Source organism: Denticeps clupeoides, chromosome 20, assembly GCF_900700375.1.
Source record: "Denticeps clupeoides chromosome 20, fDenClu1.1, whole genome shotgun sequence".
NCBI classification, from domain to species: Eukaryota; Metazoa; Chordata; class Actinopteri; order Clupeiformes; family Denticipitidae; genus Denticeps; species Denticeps clupeoides.
Genome location: NC_041726.1, coordinates 8,298,806 through 8,319,043, shown reverse-complemented (window position 1 = coordinate 8,319,043; position 20,238 = coordinate 8,298,806). Strand labels below are relative to the sequence as shown.

Sequence of the window (20,238 nt, the reverse complement as noted above, 5' to 3'; positions counted from 1 at the left end):
CGACTTCCTGTCTGGTTGGTAAATGGTGTTAATGACGTAATTTCTGCAAATGCCTGCTCAACTTCTATAGGCCGCTCTCATCCTCGTCTCTCCTCTCTCCTCCTCATTTAAAAGCGACAGACACCGAAACTGAAATCTCATTGTGGGACTGGATCAAAGTGGCTGTAATTCTGTACTAAGGCTGCACCAAGGTAGGGTGGTAGTAGCCTAGTGGGTAACACACTTGCCTATGAACCAGAAGACCCGGGTTCAAACACCACTTACTATCATTGTGTCCTTGAGCAAGACACTTAACACTAAGTTGCTCCAGGGCGACTGTCCCTGTAACTACTGATTGAAAGTCGCTCTGGATAAGGGCGTCTGATAAATGCTGTAAATGTAAATGTAAATGTAAGGCTGAATTTTGGAGTATTAGGAGACAACTAAGAACATAATTGGAGATCTTTAAATTCATGCGATACTTAACAACCAAACATTGTAATCTTAGATGATCTTATGATGAACAGTGGCTTGAAAAATACGTTTCTCAACAGGCTTACTTCATATTTGCTCATGAAAACATGCAAATGCTCCACCTGCAAATAGACATGACACACCATGAGCAAATCACCATTGGGATTAGGCCACAGCTGTTCTTGGACCATGACAAGCAAGCGTGAGTAAAAGCAACATTATGCTATGTTTCTAATTTGGTCCGCCAAAGTTTATGCACAAGGTTTTCACTTTCATTTAATTGTCCGCCTTGCTGAGGGCTCCGTCCTCTGTCGGAGAGGACCAGCTGGGTGCGCGTCTCGTCACCACCGGGGTCTGAAGTTGAAGATGGGTCATTGCTGCTGCAGGACGGGAAAGCAGTTATGCGTCAGGACAGACTGAATAACACTGACCGCTGGGCCTGTGCGCTCTGCTATGCAGATGGAAACGTTTTCTCATACGAGCGCTCCTCTTCTGCACTCCTGCACGTGCAGGCTGCATATATCAAGTGGCCAGTAAGATAAACATGATATAATAATTAAGCAATAGTACATTATCGCAAAAGTTTGGGGACCAGAAATCTTTTTCCTCTTTGTCTAAACACTGTCCTGGAAATGTCTGTGGTGGGAATGACAATATGTTGCGTCTTAAAATCTTCTCACATTAGCCTGCTTATGCCAGTCCCTGGACTATTATTAAATACACACACAATACATAATAACCATCCATATAATGAAATTTCCCGGTAATTATTTTACAGAACATTTTATTATCCCAATGGAGGCCAATTTTTTTCTCTCCAGCCATGCATTGCCCTTTTTGCTATGTTTCCCAATTCATATGAATCCTGAAACATCCCAGAACACTGTATTGTACAGTGTGCTGGAAATGGCAAGGAACGGGATTCTTTTTATGAAAAAATATTACAGTGGATAACATATTTCATTAAACCATGTAACATAGTTTTAATAACAAAGTCTTAAATTATGCACGTCAATCTTAGGTAAATATGTAAAAACACATGCTGAAATGGCTTCATCTGTTCCCCTAATATATCGAGTCCATCCAGCAGCTCTTTCGGTTTTGACATTTTACGCTACAGAAATTTTATTGGTAGACATGTTATTATTATTCAACAGAGACCCCGTCGCTCAAGCGTTACACGTCGCCTCCCCATTCAAGGAGACCCGTTGGCCACGCCCCCGCCGGAAGTGACGTACGCAGCCGAGAGCGTGACGAACGGACGCTCGGAAATACAACAAGGAAGTGGCCATTTACCGAAAAGGGAGCGAAATCCGCCGACCACGTCCCAACTGACGCGGAATTGACGGGCCGACGGAGGACCGCGCCGAGCTACGCGGTGGGTACGGTCGCCGCGGACTTGCCCGGGGGAGCCCGCTCGCTGTCCGCTTATATAATCGTGGAGCCCGAGTCCAGCGATGAACACGGACGTGGAATTCCACATCAGGCAGAATTATCCGTGGAACAAGCTGCCGGCCAATGTCAAGCAGGTGACTGTGTCCCGCAGCAGATGCAGGGGACGGGGGGTTGTGGGGGCTCATGGCATTATCATGTCATCCTGGGGCACAGGAATGAAATAATTTGGCTTCAGTTGCTTTGCTTCATCTGATTGACATGTGTGACGTCACGATGACGCTATTTTCTGTTTTTTTTTCTGCCAGGGTGGAAGGGGGGGGGTTGCATGCATTCCACCAGTGAGACGAGTGTCCATAACACAACCAACGCATCAATATTTATGCCCTGTGTCCTGTGTTTATGTGATGCACCGAGCTCTGAGTGTGACATGAACAAACCTCTCTGCCTTCCAGAGCCTTGGGAACTCGCAGCGGGAATACGAGAAGCATGTTCTGCTCTACAGCATCCGGAACCAGCTGCGGTTCCGCAATAACCTAGGTGGGTGTGCCATTGTCACCCCCTCTCCCCGTGCGAAAAGAACCACCCAGTTCCTTTCAGAGGTTCCGTCTTTGATTCGTCTTCCATGACTTTTTCCTAGTGAGGCACGTGAAGAAAGACGAGCGCAAGTACTACGAAGAGCTGCTGAAGTACAGCCGTGAGCACCTGATGCTCTACCCCTACCACCTGTCAGACATCATTGTCAAGGGCCTGAGGGTCACCCCTTTCTCCTACTACATCAGCATCATGGAGGTACGCATGGACCCTGTTTTTCCCTGGCGACAACTGCCACCTTCTGTCTGCGGAAGTCGATTTACGGAAACCTTTCGGAGTTCTTTGAATTGTTCGTGTGCCAGGTTTTTGACTCATTTGTGTGGAAAACCTCTTTGCTGAAGATAAGGTTCCCCTTGTGGGGCATGTTTGGCGGAGCTGGCGCTCCTGTGTTATTCTGGTGCTAGACTTTGAACTGCTGCCATGTGACACTGTGTTGTTACTTGAGGAATGTGTCCTTGCCGGCCTCACTCTCACTCAGTGCAAGTGTATGGAATAAATTTTTTTAAATAATAGAGTTTTGGTTCAGACGATTTCTGCTGGTGTAATTTAAGTTCAATTTTAAACTGATGATTTGATACTGTCATCCATAACCAACTCCGTATGGCAATTCAGGGTACTGCCCTAGACTAGTTTATTGTTCACATTAGGCATTTTCCCCTAAAGCATCATTTAACTATACGGGTCCCTCATAGTTCTGTTTTAGGCCCATGATTCTGGTTGGTAAATTGAATGTTCAGTGCTTAAGATATGCATGGGGCAGTGGCCTAGCGGTTAAGGAAGTGGCCCCTGTCATGGCTGCCCACTGCTCACTCAGGGTGATGGGTTAAATGCAGGGGACAAATTTCACTGTGTGAACCGTGTGCTGTGCTGCTTTGTATGCCAAGTGACAATCACTTCACTTCAACATGTCTGTACATATTCATAGCCAGTGACTTATGCAAAGCCTTACTAATGAAGATCTAGGATGAAATCTGGATGAAAATACCCCCCCCCACACACACACACACACACACACACAAACACACAAAAAGTATTAATTAATATGATTATTCTTAATTAATTAATTATTAAATGAGAGGGTCAGTTTTTGTTCAAGCCATTAGAAGCATTGTTGTAACAAAGTTATATGCAGAGTGCTATTAAATATGTTAATAATACAATTAAATGCAATAATAATGATTATAATAAGAAGAATTCAGCAGGGACAAACACCGGAAGACACCGATATAAGATCCCTTACAGCTAGTGTCACGTGATATTTACAACCGCAGAGGCGCCATCACCTTTCTGTTTGAGGCAGGTCTCAGGAGATTTCTTCAGGACAGGGTTGACCGTACAAGCTTTGAAGCAGGCTGGCTCTCTGGCCAATTTAATGGGAAGTCTGGAATAGTGTATTGCCCCGGTCATCAGTTCTGAAGCACACATGAGATTATCTGGTCCTTCCGCATTGTGTGTGATCACCCTGCTTACTGACCTAAATGCCTGTGTGAACAAGAACTTGGTCCCTCAGGCAGGGACATTTTCAGGGCTTCCAAGCACGAGTAGAAGCCCTTCGCCTCATCCGGTAAAATTACAGAATCATCCACACCCCCAATTTCACCAGGCTTTGTTGTGATGTGTGCTACATCTTTTCACCATCATGTTTTTGTGGTAAAATAGCTAGTCTTTGTCCAGCGTTGCGTTGTTCTGGGTCTCCTACCTTCTCCTTTTGTAAGAGTCAGTGTGGATCTGAATGCCAAGGATCTGAAAAATTTCCCCTACAGTGTTGAAAAAAACCTAGATAACAGGGCTATGACGAATCATAAACCTTACAGCCCTGCTTTAAAAAGATTATCAATGGAATATGCACAACTAGTTATTGTCTGTTGTGATGACAGTTTTGCAATAATAATAATAATATATTTTTTGCTTATTATACAGATATTTTTGTACATAGAAATGCATTATCCATTCACTGGGAGTGGTTTTCTGAGCTGAAATATTTTAGATTTAGATTTTTAAATGTTAACGTGGCCTCCCACGGCTAAGCGAACTTCTTAATGCTGTCTGCCCAATTCTGAGGAGTTTCTGAGGGGTGCGGCTAAACACAGAACTAAATGCCAAAGCACGACTTTGTCTCCAGCATGGATCCGCACCGGCTCCCGCCCCCTCCGATGCACGGGAAGTCACCTGAGCTGTTTAGAGGGATCGTAGCACAGCAGAGAACACACAGGTTCCCTTCAGCTTTGTTCCGTTGGCAGGACTCCCCTGTAGTGATGATGAGAAGTCTTCTCGGAATCACGTCTTGCCTCCCGCGGGACCAGCCAGTCACATTCCTGCCCAGCTGAGGAAGCTCTTCCGTAGAAGAGCGCTAGTTTTATTGTTTGAAGGTCACTGTCACAAACGTTCATCTAAAACAAAGACGCAAATGCGAATTTGTTGGGGGTCCCACGCTGAGCCATTATTTTAACTGAGGTGCAAGGCTCTGCCTGATATTGAATGCATAAAATGTCAAACACATGACGGATTAGAGGAAAAGATGATCTGCTGCATCCTTTCCAGCAGTTTTTAAGTACATTTACAGCATTTACCAGACACCCTAATCCAGAGCGACTTACAATCAGTAGTTACAGGGACAGTCCCCCTCTGGAGACACTCAGGGTTAAAAGTGAAGTGAGTGTCACATGGGATACACAGCAGCACAGCACACGGTGCACACAGTTAAATTTGTCCTTTGCATTTAACCCATCACCCTGAGTGAGCAGTGGGCAGCCATGACAGGCGCCCGGGGAGCAGTGTGTGGGGACGGTGCTTTGCTCAGTGACACCTCAGTGGCACCTTGTCGGGTCGGGATTCAAACCGGCAACCTTCTGATTACGGGGCCGCTTCCTTAACCGCTAGGCCACCACTGCCCCACCCTTGCTCTTGCTCAGGGACGCGATGGTAGTAAGTGGGGTTTGTAAGTTGTCTAAACCCTCCCAGCACCTTTTCAAGCATGCAAAAATTAATTCACCCCTGATATACGAGTAGTTATTGAGGGGGGGGAAAAAAAACACTTCTCTCCCGTCTGTATGTTGCCACGGTCAGGTAGCGAAATCAAGATTGTTCCACAGATGCTGAATGACTTTTGAAAATACTGTAGGGTGAAGGGGTTTTGTTTCCCCCCTCAGTAGTGAGTGGAGCTAGGAGACCCGAGCATGTTGCTTTGCATCTGAAATGGACTCGAGATGTTCCCGCCTGGCTTCACGGGAGCCTCAAGCGGCGGGGTGTCGTGTCTGTATGTCCGTCACCTGACTGTCTCCCTCCCTGTCCCCAGGACATCATGAACAGCGAGAAGAGTTACGACTCTCTGCCCAACTTCACCGCTGCTGACTGTAAGTGCTGCACCTCTCGTCATTTTCTCGTCATTTCCCCATAAACACGTTCTAAATAAATCCGTTGAGTGATGCAGGCAGGGAGACGTGGCACGGTTCTGTAATTAGCGCCCGCGCCATATGTTGCCGGCCCCCTGTTAGGAGCCGCTCTGCTCGTAAGCTGCTACCAGAGCTGCGAAGCCCTGAACCGGTGGGGATGCGTGGCCTTTGGGCCGGGCAGACAGAAGGCGGCCGGCAGGCGCTGCCCAGGTCTCCCGCTCTGATCTCTGTCTCCGCCAGGAAGGGTCTTTCTCCCCGCCCCGCCGGGGCTGGCGTGCGTCCCAGCACATGGCACCCATAAGTCCGCAGCGAGCCCCCTCGTCCTGTCTGATCATCACAGGCCACTGTGCATGTGGAGAGAGGCGGCATCTGGTGCATCTCGAGCGAAGAGTAGGCCGCCTGTCCACGAAGGGAGTTGCACGCTAGTGTACGGTCAAAGACATAAATAATTACAACGAGACAGAAACGCGAGCTTCAACGTGAAGAAAATGTCATCGTAATCGAAAAATCGTGTTCCAGGTGACAAGAAATGACTCCACGGCAAAAAGCGTGGTTAGTTTATCCAGTTTAGGAGTGGGCGATTATATTGGATCGACTCAAGATGAGTGAAAGCACCCGCAACACAGTAATTGGAGATGGAGGCGGACTACTTGGTTCATAAGAAACTTCAAACTTTGTTAATTGTATTGTTTCATTTTATGTACTAAAGGGCCACGACTTTTAGAGGAGATTTCGAGATTTATATTGTATACCGTAATTTAAAAAAAAAAATAATAGAGCCGTAATAGAGGTGACTGCCAAGCGTCTCTTTCTTATTTGATGTATTTTGGCAAAAGTGGAGGACGCCTTTGACATCCATAGCGCTTAGCACTAGTTTGTTTGCAGATATTAGTGCTGCCTCTTTTTACACAGTAAAGTGTTGCTGGTTCAATCTACAATAACCAGGAGGTGAGAACCTGGTCTTTTCTGTTATCCCACTCCTTTCTTTTACCTCCAAGCTGTTTAGAATGGATGCATTATGTCGTGTTAATAAATGCATTATTTCATGTTGCATTTTTATTACATTTCTGACTCTCAGAAAATGGTGGCCTTGTGATCATGACAGCATCAGCATTTGATCAGTAGACCACCCATCTTGGGCTGGGACACTAAGCATTATATTTCCTACTACCCAGACTTGGCTGAGCAGGCTCTGAAGATGAATAGATTATTCTAGACTCTTTAATGTTCTTGATGGAATCCTTCAATGATGGAATGATTGATTGATGACCATTCTGTTATCTCCAGGTCTGAGGCTACTCGGAATTGGGAGGAACCAGTACATTGACCTGATGAACCAGTGCAGGTCATCCAAAGTAAGAGAACCGCCCTTTGATTCATGCATTCATGCATTTTCTCATGCATTTTTTGTAAACCAGTTTGCTGAAGATCCCAGAAGGATTGTGTTCGAAATCTGCCATTTTTGGTGGAACAGATCAAGTACAGTCTCTTTGCTAAGTAGCGCCTGTCTGCTGGCAGAAATTTTTCCGGAGGAAAACGGCGCGGGATCTGTTGCCTGCCAAGCCAGTGGAGATCACAGTGGAGACGTGGTGGGTGGTGCAGACCGGCCACATCATTGAGGATGATGCCAGGGTAAGCGGGGTTCCCAGTGGGGAACAACAAATGAGGATAAAAATTCATCGGCTAGGTGAACAATCAGATCTAATTAGAATGTTCCACTTAAATGTACTTAATTTATCTTTCAGTTCATTATTGCAGTTCTGAATCTTCATACACATTATTCACAAAAAGTAATAAGCATGTTTTTGTATACATATTAGGTTTCAGATCAATACGTTTTTGTATGTATTGTTATAGAATTGAATTGGTATGAATCCCAAACCCTAAATGTACCACTGTCTGTTTGGCCAAACTTTATGAATACAAGTTGCTGAAGATCTTATCTTGCCCCCTTGTGGTCTCCAAATGCTATAATTCCATATAGCATGAAACAGAAGGGCAAGGAAATGTGCATTTAATCTATTTTTAATGCCCTATGACACCCCAGCAGCAGTGGAGAGAATGACAGCCAGACTGTTGGCTTGTAAGCACTTTTTGATAAGTACTGCTTGTATTGGTGTTTGTATGAGCCATTATGATATCCCACGTGTAGCAGCAGTGGAGAGAACTCATAACAGCTAGATTCAAGGGCACCTCCGTCACCCCCCATTTTCCGAGACCTCATTAGCTAAGTTAATTAACACTGGATGAATAGGCTTAGTGTAGTGGTGAATACTTGGTGTTAGATTGGCCAATAATACACCGTTGCTATCTTGAGGAATTAGAAGCCCACACTGTTTATTGGTTATTAATTTCTAGTGATGTAAAAACATTTGATTAAAGTATGGAATTTTGAAATGCACAACGTTCACACTCCGTCACAACACTTTACCCCAGCAGGGTGTAAGGGCTCGAATTATTGGTGTGGGGTTACACCCTTTAAACCATCCAGATGTGGAATATCCCTGCATAGCGATTTCCTGCTGTAAAAATAACCATCGGAAATTGCAGCTGAGGGTTCATCTTAGCCCGCGTCCTTGGATCATTCTGGGACGTAGCCTTCAGGTGAATGGATGTATGTGTGTGTATTTATGTGTCACTCTGTTGCAGCTCTGGTCCATGGCGGAGAAGAAGGCCATTGACAAGCTGATAGATTCCGGCCCACAGCTCGCCGGATCGATGGAGTACAACGTGGTTCTGAGTGAGTGTCACATCCTCTTGGCATCTGACTATACGCCCTTAAATTGAAATCCATGCCTGGTAGTAAGTGAGAGTGTGTGTATGTGTGTGTGTGTGTGTGACATGTTGCATTGGGCTGATATTACATCTGTGGGAGTGTTTGGATTTCGGCCCAGAATGGAGAATACTGTATTCTCATTACAGCACATATGTTAATTCCGACACCTTACTCTACCATTTGGAATCGTCACAAAGCAAAACATTTGAAATGTTGATTCATCCCAGGGCTGTCTTTTAATGCACCGTGCGCAGTGTTGCCTTTGGAGATAAATGTTTCCTAGCTAGAGATAACTTGCACACGGGTCACACTTGAAACATTCCCAGTGTATGTGTTCTTTTCATTAACAAACAGCACAATCTTTAGTGTAGTGGACGGTTGTACTACATGGATAATGGTGATCGCAGTCCTAAATGCAGACACAGAATTTAGCAGCAGACAATGGTTTTTAGGATTAAAGAAGAACATACTGAACAACACGCTTCAATAATGTGAAATACAGCCACAAAAACCCCAAGTGCCCCAATGCTTTTCTTCATTTCTGTTGACGTCCTGTCCATCTCTTTCATAATGCGCAGTCCCAAAGCAGCAGTCTTGCAGAACTTTTTTATTTAATTTCATTTCATATGTACCTCAATAAAATGCATACCCATCCTAAAAATTCTATTTATGGCCAACATTTCAGCTGGGTCAGCTGTTTTTATTTATTTATTTATCGGCTCTGACCTTAATGTCTGATGTTGAATTTGTAAATTTGAAAGTTTCTTCTTCACACATTTTTCGAATGAACAGTGTTAACAGGAACTTTAGTTCAAGGCCATTTATAATCTTTGGTACACCAGGTGACCAAATGGAAGGTTTTGGGCCAATCATGCCCTCGGGTTTTATTTGGAATGATTTTTAGCCTTAATGGCCGGATGTGTCCAATTTTCAAAAATTCACCCCTCCCCCCCCCCCCCTACCTTTTCCATCATCTAGGCTTGTACAACCGGGGCTTTATCTACCTGGATGTCCCCATATCTGACGACAGCTGCATCTCAGGTCAGTATGCTATTTCATGCCTGCTACACCCGTCTGCTCCATATTTTCACGTCCGCCATCCAATTATGCCCGGCGTCCAGGGACTGTTTACTTGAGGTGACCCTTTTAAAAGGCTTCGGCTCGCACCACAGCTGTGTCGGCGTCTCTGTGAGACCGAGCACAATGGGGCCCTGGAGCATCGTTGATCTGAAGGGGATAATGGGATAATCTATTAGAACGAGTTGGCAGTGAAAATACTGCTGCTGCAGCTCCTGGATTTTTGTGCTGACCCCGTCCCCCTCTCTCTGTCACCTTTTAGTGCCACCTCTGGAGGGGTTTGTAATGAACAGGGTGCAGGGCGATTACTTTGAAACCCTCCTCTACAAAATATTTGTGTCCATTGATGAGCAGACGAACGTGTCCGAGGTACATTTTGATCATTTTCTTGCTGATAATTGCAAATTTGTTGGCATTTACTTTTTTTTTTTTTTTTTTTTACCCCTGTAGCTGGCTAATGTGCTGGAAATTGACTTGGGCCTGGTGAAGGTATGTTCTTGGGAGTGGGGAAAATTGCTGCCCAATTTACATGGTGTGTTAGTCGTGAAATGGATGTCATTTAAAAAAAAAAAAAACGGTGAATGTGGGTCGAATGGCAAAGCGTCACCCGCGGAATGCGTACAGGCAATTTCCCTTAAATCTTGAGCCTTTTTAATGCCCCCCCCCACCCCCACCCCCTTCAAAAATGAGATGAAAAGCATATGCTGTCAATGTGAATAAACTGCTTCTGTGCTGTCTTTCCCAGACACGATATGAGGCTCTGCCATTTCAACCGTTAAATTCTGTTTAATCAAATAGCCGCACTTTTTTTCTTATGCTTAGTTTAATTGAATTAAATTGAATTTAAATAATTTATATTGATACAATTTCTATGGATTAGCACTGGGTTTGGCATTTAAATCTTTTTTTTTTTTTTTTTTTTTTTTTTTTGTGACATTTTTCATTTCACCAAGCCATTCTCCACAAACCATGTGCAAACTTCTTCCAAACACACATGCACTTAGTGTTAGGTCAGAGTCACTACCCCACATGGCATGGCCATAGCCTGAGAAAAGCTGCATGCGCTTGAATTGGAGCCAGAATTGCATTTGGACTGACCTACTTTTGCAGAGTCTTGTTCTATCTGATCGAGGATGGAACGTCATCTGTTCTGTGCTTCTTGCAAGTGTGCGACATATTTGTCCTTTTCTCACTCCTTCAACGCTCCTTCACAGACAATCTTGAAGGATTGTGGTCACAAGCGGCGACGCCCGAAATACATGTCAGCTGCGTTGGTTAAATATCAATCGGCGGTCGCATTTTTGTATGAATAATGTGTCCTTTCCCAGAATGCCGTGTCCATGTACTGCCGTCTGGGTTTCGCCATTAAAAAGGGTCAGGTGATCAGCCCTGAGCAGCTGCACCCAAGCTGGAAGAGCGCCCCCTCAGTCAACAGAATCAAGTACGTCACAGACCGCGGACCCCAATGTTCTCCTCAGTGTTCCTCACAACCACTGCAGGTGTTTTCTCTTCATGTCGCTTCTGACTTAACGGTTTCTTTAGCTTCTAACGTTTTCATTTGTCTGTGTGTGTTCTAAAAGGAGCACTATGGACCCGCAGAAGATGCTGCTGTCTTGGGAGGGGGGTAGTCCAGTGATGGAGGCGGGGTCTTCAGCCACTGACACAGACACCACCAGTTTGGAAGACCAGGGTAAGGAAGTTCCAAAGAAGAAAGTTACCAAATGAAAGACAAGCTAGAGAGAAAAAGTGCCATTCATCACACCAGTGATGACTACATGATGCACACCGAGTGTTCAGAACTTTCTTCATGCATGATTTCTCTAGCAGCAGCTGTTACTGCAGGCTCCGACTTGGGGATAATGACGGGCTCGGTTTTTCCAACAGACACAGCGAGTGTGAGCAGCCTGAACATCCCCACCGGCCCCACCAAGAGGATCGCGTTCCTGTTTGACTCCACCCTCACCGCCTTTCTGATGATGGGGAACCTTTCTCCGGTGGGTTGCTGATAATGATCATGTATATGTGGGCTATCACAATTAAATTAAATTGTTCAAATACATGAAGGCATTTAACACAGGGCAGTAGTAGCCTAGTGGGTAAGACACTCGCCTATGAACCTGAAGAACCAGGTTCAAACCCTACTTACTACCATTGTGTCCCTTAGAAAGACACTTAACGATGAGTGTCTCCAGGTGGACTGTCCCTGTAACTACTGATTGAAAGGTGCTCTGGATAAGGGCGTCTGAAATGTAAATGTAGAGATGTGTTTTGTGTACCGTACGCGCTGCATCGACATATACAGCAGCAGCAACAAATCGAGATTAAATTAAAGAGATTGGCCAACACATTTGTGATGGTTGAACATTGCATAGATGCATTTCATTGGCTAGCAGTTCAGTTTGGCGGAGCATGCAGTCACTCTATTCAAAGGTAGCCTCCTTCACAACACTATAATACTTTTAAATATTTAATCAAGCTTTATTTGTAGGAATTAATAGATTATGATTAATTATTTGTGATTTGTTGAATTTATTAGGGCTGCCTTAATATATAGACAGAGAAATGTTTGTGTGTGTATATATAATTTATTAATTTGAGTAAATTTGTTTATTATATATAAATCTACGTATTTTTAATATAATATTTTTGTCGTCTATCATAATTCATTTGGAAGAATATTCTTGCTGAGTGTACAGGTCCCCTTTCATTTCACTATTGCCGGTATACATGGCCGTGACTCTCGAGTCGTTCTCTTGCATGTGCTGCAGAACCTGAAGAGCCACGCGGTCACCATGTTCGAGGTGGGGAAGCTGTCGGACGAGACGTTGGACAGCTTCCTGATGGAACTGGAAAAGGTGAGCACTTGTCATAAAGCGCCACGGGAGCCCGGCTCCTCACGCCAGCCTCAGAGCAATCTCATTCTCCGCCTGCGCCGGGATCTGATGGGAGAAAGACCTCCCCTGATAACAGACAAAAAGCATAAAAATACACACACACACACACACACACACACACAGCCTTTCTTTCCTAAATAGTCTTTACAAGAACCTACAGCTCTTTTATTCTGTCCATCTGCCGCTGGCTTCGTCCTAATTTTCTTTCCTGATATCATGTCCAGCACACACAGTAATTGCAGAGGTGGCCACAGTGTAAATCGCACTGTGAAAGGAATCTGCGAAAGCAGATGGATGCAGCAGTTTGGCAGAAATTGTTTCTCAGGATGATTAGTGGCGGGGCCAAGTGAGGCGAGGATCGTTCCGCTGCTCCGGCGTGACCGTGTACCACTGATGTGGCGAACATTGCCGGGAACCTTGACGGTCGACCATGGAGAAAACGGACACTGCGCTACACCTGGGCGTGTGTCTGGACAGAGATTTGTGCCAATAGAAACTGAAATTGAATTGAAATATTTGAATCTGAATTGCTCAAATTGGAATTGAATTCAATATAGATGAATCTGAATGTTCCAAACTCAAAACGAATTGTACAAAACTGAATCTGAATGTATCAAATTTGGAGAAGCGAATTTGTGTTACATTTTTAGGGATGGAAAATGCAGTTTCAATTTCATCAGAATGCAGATGCATTTTAATACCTTCATATTCAGTTTGTACAATTCAATTTCAGTTTGGGAAATTCAGATTCAAAGATATTCAATTCAATTTCAGTTTCTACTGGCACAGGAGTGGGTTTAACACATCCAGATTGAGGAAGTAGGGGTGTGACAGCTGTCAATCATGCCTTCGGCCTACTCCCCTTTTAAAACATTGCTTATTAAAACATCATTTATATTCAGAAATAAATACACAGCTCCTCCTCTCCTACAGACAACAGCAAGCATCCCTTGTATTTCTGTATTTATTAAGCTCCATGAATGTTGTTGTGTCTATAGTGGTGGCCTTCGAATCCCGAACCGCCAAGGTGCCATCGATCAAAGTAACGTCCCCACACACTGCTCCCCGGGCGCCTTTCATGGTTGCCCACTGCTCACCAAGGGTGATGGTTAAAAGCAGAGGACACATTTTGTTGCGTCACCGTGTGCTGTCACTTCACTTTCACTTTTCTTTTTTTTAAATGTTATACAAACAATTAGGACTGTAAAAATGCGCCGTAAATCAGCCAAACATTTATTAAAATGTGTGAGGATGAACAGATGAAACATGAAAACTGATAATGTAGAACGCGGGAAAAGTGGGCGTCGTGGTGAGGGAAGGCGGACTGGCTCCATATTGAGCGTTTAACCCACGCCTGCTGTCACCAAAGGCCCATGTCTATCCAGCTACACAACACAGTTTTTTTTATTATATCAAATTCATTTTTGTTATAAAATGCTATTAAATGCACAAAACAAACATTTTAATCATAGGTATCAAATCACAACTTGAGTGTATTGTTGTACCCCTGTTAACTAATCATGTTTGGTGGCGTGCTGCTGGCCAGGTGGAGAGCACGGCCGAGGGCGAGGCCCAGCGATATTTCGACCACGCCCTCACCCTCAGGAACACCATTCTCTTTCTGCGCTACAACAAGGAGCTGACCTCGGACCAGAGCCCCGACATTCCCAACATCGGTACGTCAGTGTTCCGCATTCCGAGTCTGTTACTTCCCATTTACTATGGTGTAGGGGTTCTTCATGTAGTGCCTCTGTGCACAAACACAAATAAATGTGTGTGTGTGTGTGTGTGTGTGTGTGTGCTGCTAACCTTCCACCTGCTAGATTCAAAAATTACATGCATTCTCTCTCTCTTTCTCTCTCTTACACACACACACACACACACACACAGGCCTGCCGCTTGACCTGCTGCGCTGTGAGAGCCTGCTGGGTCTGGATCCAGCCACCTGCAGCCGCGTGCTCAACAAGAACTACAAACTGCTGGTCTCCATGGCGCCACTCAGCAACGAGATCCGGCCAATCAGCAGTTGCACGCCCCAGGTACCGCCCTTTCTTGGCAGCCAGCCCTTTGTAGCTGCACCTGGCGCAAAGTGGGCTTGGCGTGACTGGCCACACACACTCACACACACCTGCATTTACAAAGACACACACACAGACTCAGAAAAACCTACCTGTACGCACTTTCATCTTCTGCCATCTTCTCGTCCACCCCTCTCTCTCTCCCCTCTCTGTCCTCCAGCACATTGGTCCTGCCATCCCAGAGGTCAGCTCCATCTGGTTTAAACTCTATCTGTACCATGTGACCGGCCAGGGACCTCCATCTCTGTTGCTGTCTAAAGGCTCCAGGCTCCGGAAGCTTCCGGAAATCTTCCAGGTCGGCTGCTGTGCCACCGGGGATCATTTTACTTTGATTATGGAGCAAATGTTATGTAAAAAAATCTTCTTTTTTAAATACAGGCTTATGACAGGCTGCTGATTACTTCCTGGGGTCACGACCCTGGGGTGGTCCCCGCTTCAAATGTCCTGGCCATGCTGAACGATGCCCTCACTCACTCTGCGGTTCTCATCCAGGTTAGGAGTGTGTAGGCGTAATCGGTACCTTCCTGTTGCCCACCACTTCAATCAATCAATCAATAAATCCACTCTTCTCCTTTTGTGTTCATAGGGCCATGGCGTACACGGCCACGGCGAGACCGTACACATCCCCTTCCCTTTCGATGAGGAGGACCTCAAAGGAGGTGGAGTCCCGTTACATCTTCAAAATGTCCTTGTTCTTGTGTTCAAGGTGAAGTTGCCGAATCCAACGTTTGTCTTCCTGCGTTCTTGCAGACTTCTCCTACTCCAACATGTGCGTGCACAAGGCTCTGAAGACTCTCAGGGAGAAGGTGGACCTGGAGCACCAGTGTGGCTATATCACAATGCTCAACCCGCACAACAGGCACCGCCGCAGGCTCAGCGATGCCTCCGATGGCAGGGGTGGGTAATACACTTGTAGTATTACATCTACACTCGTGCTACACCTGACTCTGTGACTGTATTGACTGCAGGCTCCTCCCCTTTTTAAAGTTCATTACTTAATAAAAAAAAACTTCTTCGTGGCAGAAATAATTACAAAGCAACGGAAAAGGCCTGGGTTGGTAATTTGTTACTCCTCAACTGAATACAGGTAGTTATCAAGCAGTCGGGTTATTTCCGTAAATCATGAAGTGGTAGTAGCCTAGTGGGAAAGACACTCGTTCGTAGGTTCTAACCTATCATTGTGTCCTTGACCAAGACACTTAACCCTGAGTGTCTCAAGGGGGACTGTCCCTGTCACTACTGATTGTAAGGGTGTCTGATAAAATTATGAAGTGACGTTAATGAACATGCCCCAACATTGATGGATATGTTTAACGTGCCCTGGTAAAAAAAAAATAGAATGTTCTGTTTTCTCTTTGCTCTTATTCTATGAACACGTTTGGGGAAAAAAAAAAAGTCAAAAAGGTGTGAATGTTTTTTTTTTCCCCCAGACATTTTGGAAAAATAGATGGATTCCCTACATGACATGATTCACGGTTGCGATGTAAACTGCTATGAAGAACAGCATTGGAGAGACAAAGATAATTTCTTTAGAAAAGCCTGATGTGGTTTATGAGATCCGAATCTGACATTAGTTGAAACAGCATGGAATCATAGATTATATCTGCATGTATCTGCTCATGGTTTTGATTCTTATTTATTTTTTATTATTTCATAACCCCCACCCCCACCCCCCTTTCCATCCCTATCTTCTTTCATTGGGGCAGGACTAACCGCAGTATCTGAAATTAAATCATCTGGCTTTTATAATGTGATTTTTTATTTTTTTTTTCTGCATTTTGGCCCGAAGCAGGATGAGGGAAAGGCTGGTCGGGACATCCGTAGACATTTTCCATGCAGACGGTCTCAGGCCCGCCGAAGAAAGTGTTAGGAGTGTGTGTGTGTGTGTGTGTGTGTGTGTGTGTGTGTGTGTGTGTGTGTGTCTGGAGTGCAGGCTCCCCTTCGCCTTACAGAAGGGCTTCTTCTCCCGGCGCCTAATTAAGAGGATGTGCCTAAGATCCCCCGGTTCCAACATGATAGAAGGCCAATTAGAAAAGACCTTTAAAAGAAAGGATGGAGGGGAAGAGGATAAAAAAAAAATAAAGTGTTAGCATTTGGCATTAATGCTACTGCGATGAAGACAACCGATTATAATCTCTCCCCTGTCGTCTTTTAATAGAACCGTGACTCGTTCCTAATTCGATAATGTCTTTTAATTGCGCTTGTGGGGTCAGCGATTGTATGGCTGATTGGGTTAGCGCTGGCGGCTCCTCAGTCGCGTGTCTGACCGCGTGCTTTTGTCCCCTGCGGCTCTCAGGAGAGTCGGAGCTGGCCGGTGGCTTCGATGCCAACGGCAGCACAGAATCCTTCGAGTTGGTGGCCGAGGACAACAACGGCGACCGGAAACCGGAGACTGAAGGTCTGTATCAGACACTAAAGTAACCTGAGAACTAGCACCCAGTCCTATGCTCCGAGCATATGGCAGCGATAATGCAAAATAAATAAAATGGAATTTTGGAAGAATTTGTATTTGAAGTTTTTTGCAATAGTACATATGTGGAAAGAAAGTTGAATTCAGTGATTCAGTCCTGCTCTGCCCTTTGATGCCCGTCGCAGCGTCGTCTTCTGAAGATGAGTGGGTGCCGCTGGAGCTGTGTTTCGGGATGCCCCTCTTCAGTTCGGAGCTCAACCGCAAAGTGTGTCAGAAGATTGCCTCACACCGACTCTGCGGTAAAGACAGGTAGGCACTTCTTTTCCTTAAAAAACCTTGTTTCTTAATGTAGCTACTTTATCAAGTACAGTCACATTTTTATGTATTTATTTATTTCTGTTGCAGTCTCCAAGAACTACTACATTCCAGCCGGAAACTGGCACTGAAAGTTTTAAGTTTTGTCCAGTCATTCCAGGTATTAATGTTTTTTTTTTTCTTTATAGAACCATGTGAACACAAATTGAATTGAAAGGGAATAAATAGTGTATAAAGAAATGCCACCTAAGTCCTCCATTAAAAAAATGGAATGGAAAAATAGATAAAGATCAAAAGAATTTAGAGCTCGTCATGCTTTTAAAATCTCTGTCGCCTTTCATTCTTTTACTTTGTTTTTGCAGGATAACAAACAGTCCGTGGACCCTGACAGCGGGGTGTCCAGTCCCCTCAGCCAGCCCCTGGTGGAGTCTGGCGTTCCCCTGCCGGCCCTCAACCTGCTTTTCAAAGACGGGCAGCTGAAGGAGTGGAGTGGCCGAGCCCCGCCCCCTCTTCATATCTCCGCCCTGCAGAAAGACCAGCCCACATAGAACTGCACCCACTTTGTGCGTGTCAGTCATCTTCTTTCACACACATGCCCCTCCCGCTCATAGCTAGCCCTGTCCCCCCAATACCCAGCTACTGTCCCTCACTCTGGTAAACGGGCTGGGCTACCACTGCGGCTCCTTGGTATAGCTGAAATCTTTAGGCCACACCCCCTCCAATGGTGCTGCTACTGCTGCTGATGTCATTTTCAGAAGGACCTAGAACACAGGAGCCCCGTGGAACGCCAGTCATTCCGATCTCACGTTCCTTCAGTCATTGCTGGACATCACTTCGTCTGACTAATGACATTATTCTTCATATGTCCAAAAGATAACAAAGAGGCTCACACACAACCTCCTAATGATCAGTTAAGTGTATATAAATATAAAACATATTATTATTATTATTATTATTATATATTGGACCAACCCTGCGCCTCGATGTCCAGGTAATCTGTGTATAAAACCCCCAGCCTTGGTGTGTTGTCATGTAACGTGACCCAATGCATGAAATCATTACTCGGAATATCATAGGAGCGTCTTGACTGACTCACTTCAGTGTTGCAGTAGGAAGGGCGGGTTATTATTTTTGAAATTGATTTTTGTGATTGCACTGTTTTTAGTTTTTTTCTTTTGAGTTTGCTTTTGTGATGTGTAAGATGCGTCTTTTGGACGTCACTTTGTTTACGAATGCTTGGCATAAGTGAAGGAACAAAGCATCTCATCCAGTTTGGGAAAAACCAAAGACCAATAATTTTATTGTTTTAAAAAAACATTTTTGAGGGGGTATATTTTTTTTATGTTTAATTTTACTGTTTCATACATTAATTTTTTTCTGCCTTTTGCATCGACTTGCTTGGTGCCCTGCAGACTGCCAGTATCAACACCCCCACGCTTGCACCCCAGCAGTTTTCAGGTTTCTGGGGATATCAAACTATCCAAGCAATGTATGTCAACCTTTACTGAAAAAAAGAGAAAATGAATAGAATATAAACCATGTTTTATTATGGTAGCGTGCGGCGCGGGGGGCTCTGGACTGCAGCCTGACAGGTTAATTCACTTTGCCTTTATTTCCCCCCTCTTCGGGCTGCTTTTCTTTCCCACTGTGATGATGATGATGATGATGATGATGCTGTGAGGGGTCTTGGTGCAGCATGATCAGCGTTTAGATGACATTTTGCATGTTTCACACCCATCTGAAGTCGAGTCCCCCCCGCCCCCAGACCCCCCCCCCCCCCCCCCCCCCCCCCCCCCCCCCCCATTGATGGTAGATCAGCACTTTTCCAAATCTCCCCACCCCACCCCACCATCATAGATAAGCACATCCCATCCAGGACCCCCCTGGTCGGTTTAGCACAGTCTTAGGAAGTTTCATTGTTTTTCGAACCTCTGCCAGCATCACCATTCCCCGGACCTCTGTCTGCTTTAGTAGTGTTAGGAACAGATTACCGTTGTTTTACAACATGGACCAGCATCTTAGGAAACGTTCGTTCGTAGCTTGTTCGATGGGACTGTGAAAAAAAATCAAATAAAAAACGGATACAGAGTTGCACTCCTCCTCACATTTCTCCCCCAATATGTGTTATTACCAGTGAATATGTATAAAAATAAAGATATTGAGAAAATATAAATAAATATGTTCCACAAAGGAAAGAAAACATCACCACCCGGAACTCGTCTTTGTTGTTGTCGTCTGTGTGTGTGTGGTGCTTCTAGGGACCTTGAGAGGGCCCTCAAAGGGTTTTTTTTTTTTTTTCCCCCGAAATGAGATTTACAGGCACACACCTGTATCCAGCTGAAAGTTGCGTCCTGGTGCTCCTTTGTCCAGGGTTACCACCGTAATGGTGTAATCAGAACGGGTCGGACCTTCCACCCTGTGTGAGTGCCAGCAGACTGCTCCAAAACATGTATATATCTATGAACACCCTAAGGTGATGGCGGGCAAGCCGAGAGGGGAAGTGTCGAGGCTTTTTCAACCTGCCATATGTTTCTCGCCCGGCGTCGGATCGGTTTGAGCTGCAGGAGTCGGTCCCTCAGGTGGGGTAATTTGCACTTTTTTTTTTTTTTTTTTTCAGCTCCGTCTCGCGGTTCCTTTGGCCCTGGCGCAGGCCTCACGCTGTCACACATACACAGGAACACTCCGTCAAGACCAGCTCTAACAGGAAGTCATTTTGAAACACAGAGGTGGCACACAGTGGCCCCGAGGAGCCCGAGGCGAGGAATAATTCACGGGCTCCTTCTCCGGATAAGCGGAGAGTCGCTTCGTGAGGTGCCATTAGGGAACACTGCAGACTTTGGTGCCATTACTTATTAAT

At 45.1% G+C, this 20,238-nt stretch overlaps 1 protein-coding gene across 1 annotated transcript; it reads left to right on the top strand.

Moving 5' to 3' along the window:
• Positions 1-1,910: 1,910 nt before the first annotated feature.
• Positions 1,911-19,586, top strand: fam91a1 (family with sequence similarity 91 member A1). The gene is made up of 24 exons (XM_028964550.1): positions 1,911-1,982; positions 2,301-2,385; positions 2,486-2,637; positions 5,735-5,792; positions 7,119-7,186; positions 7,350-7,463; positions 8,481-8,571; positions 9,586-9,648; positions 9,947-10,053; positions 10,135-10,173; positions 11,013-11,125; positions 11,265-11,374; positions 11,569-11,678; positions 12,453-12,539; positions 14,125-14,254; positions 14,469-14,617; positions 14,817-14,951; positions 15,035-15,148; positions 15,243-15,315; positions 15,407-15,553; positions 16,953-17,054; positions 17,252-17,375; positions 17,472-17,541; positions 17,744-19,586. Exons 1-24 carry the CDS (start codon positions 1,911-1,913, stop codon positions 17,927-17,929), a joined length of 2,499 nt encoding a protein of 832 aa, XP_028820383.1. The 3' UTR covers positions 17,930-19,586.
• Positions 19,587-20,238: the final 652 nt, after the last annotated feature.

Bases quoted from the DNA above. Each gene is read 5' to 3' on its own strand.
- fam91a1 (XM_028964550.1), top strand. From the start codon at position 1,911: ATGAACACGGACGTGGAATTCCACATCAGGCAGAATTATCCGTGGAAC. The intron at 1,983-2,300 runs GTGACTGTGTCC...TCTGCCTTCCAG, and splicing joins TGCCGGCCAATGTCAAGCAG to AGCCTTGGGAACTCGCAGCG. The intron at 7,464-8,480 runs GTAAGCGGGGTT...ACTCTGTTGCAG, and splicing joins TCATTGAGGATGATGCCAGG to CTCTGGTCCATGGCGGAGAA.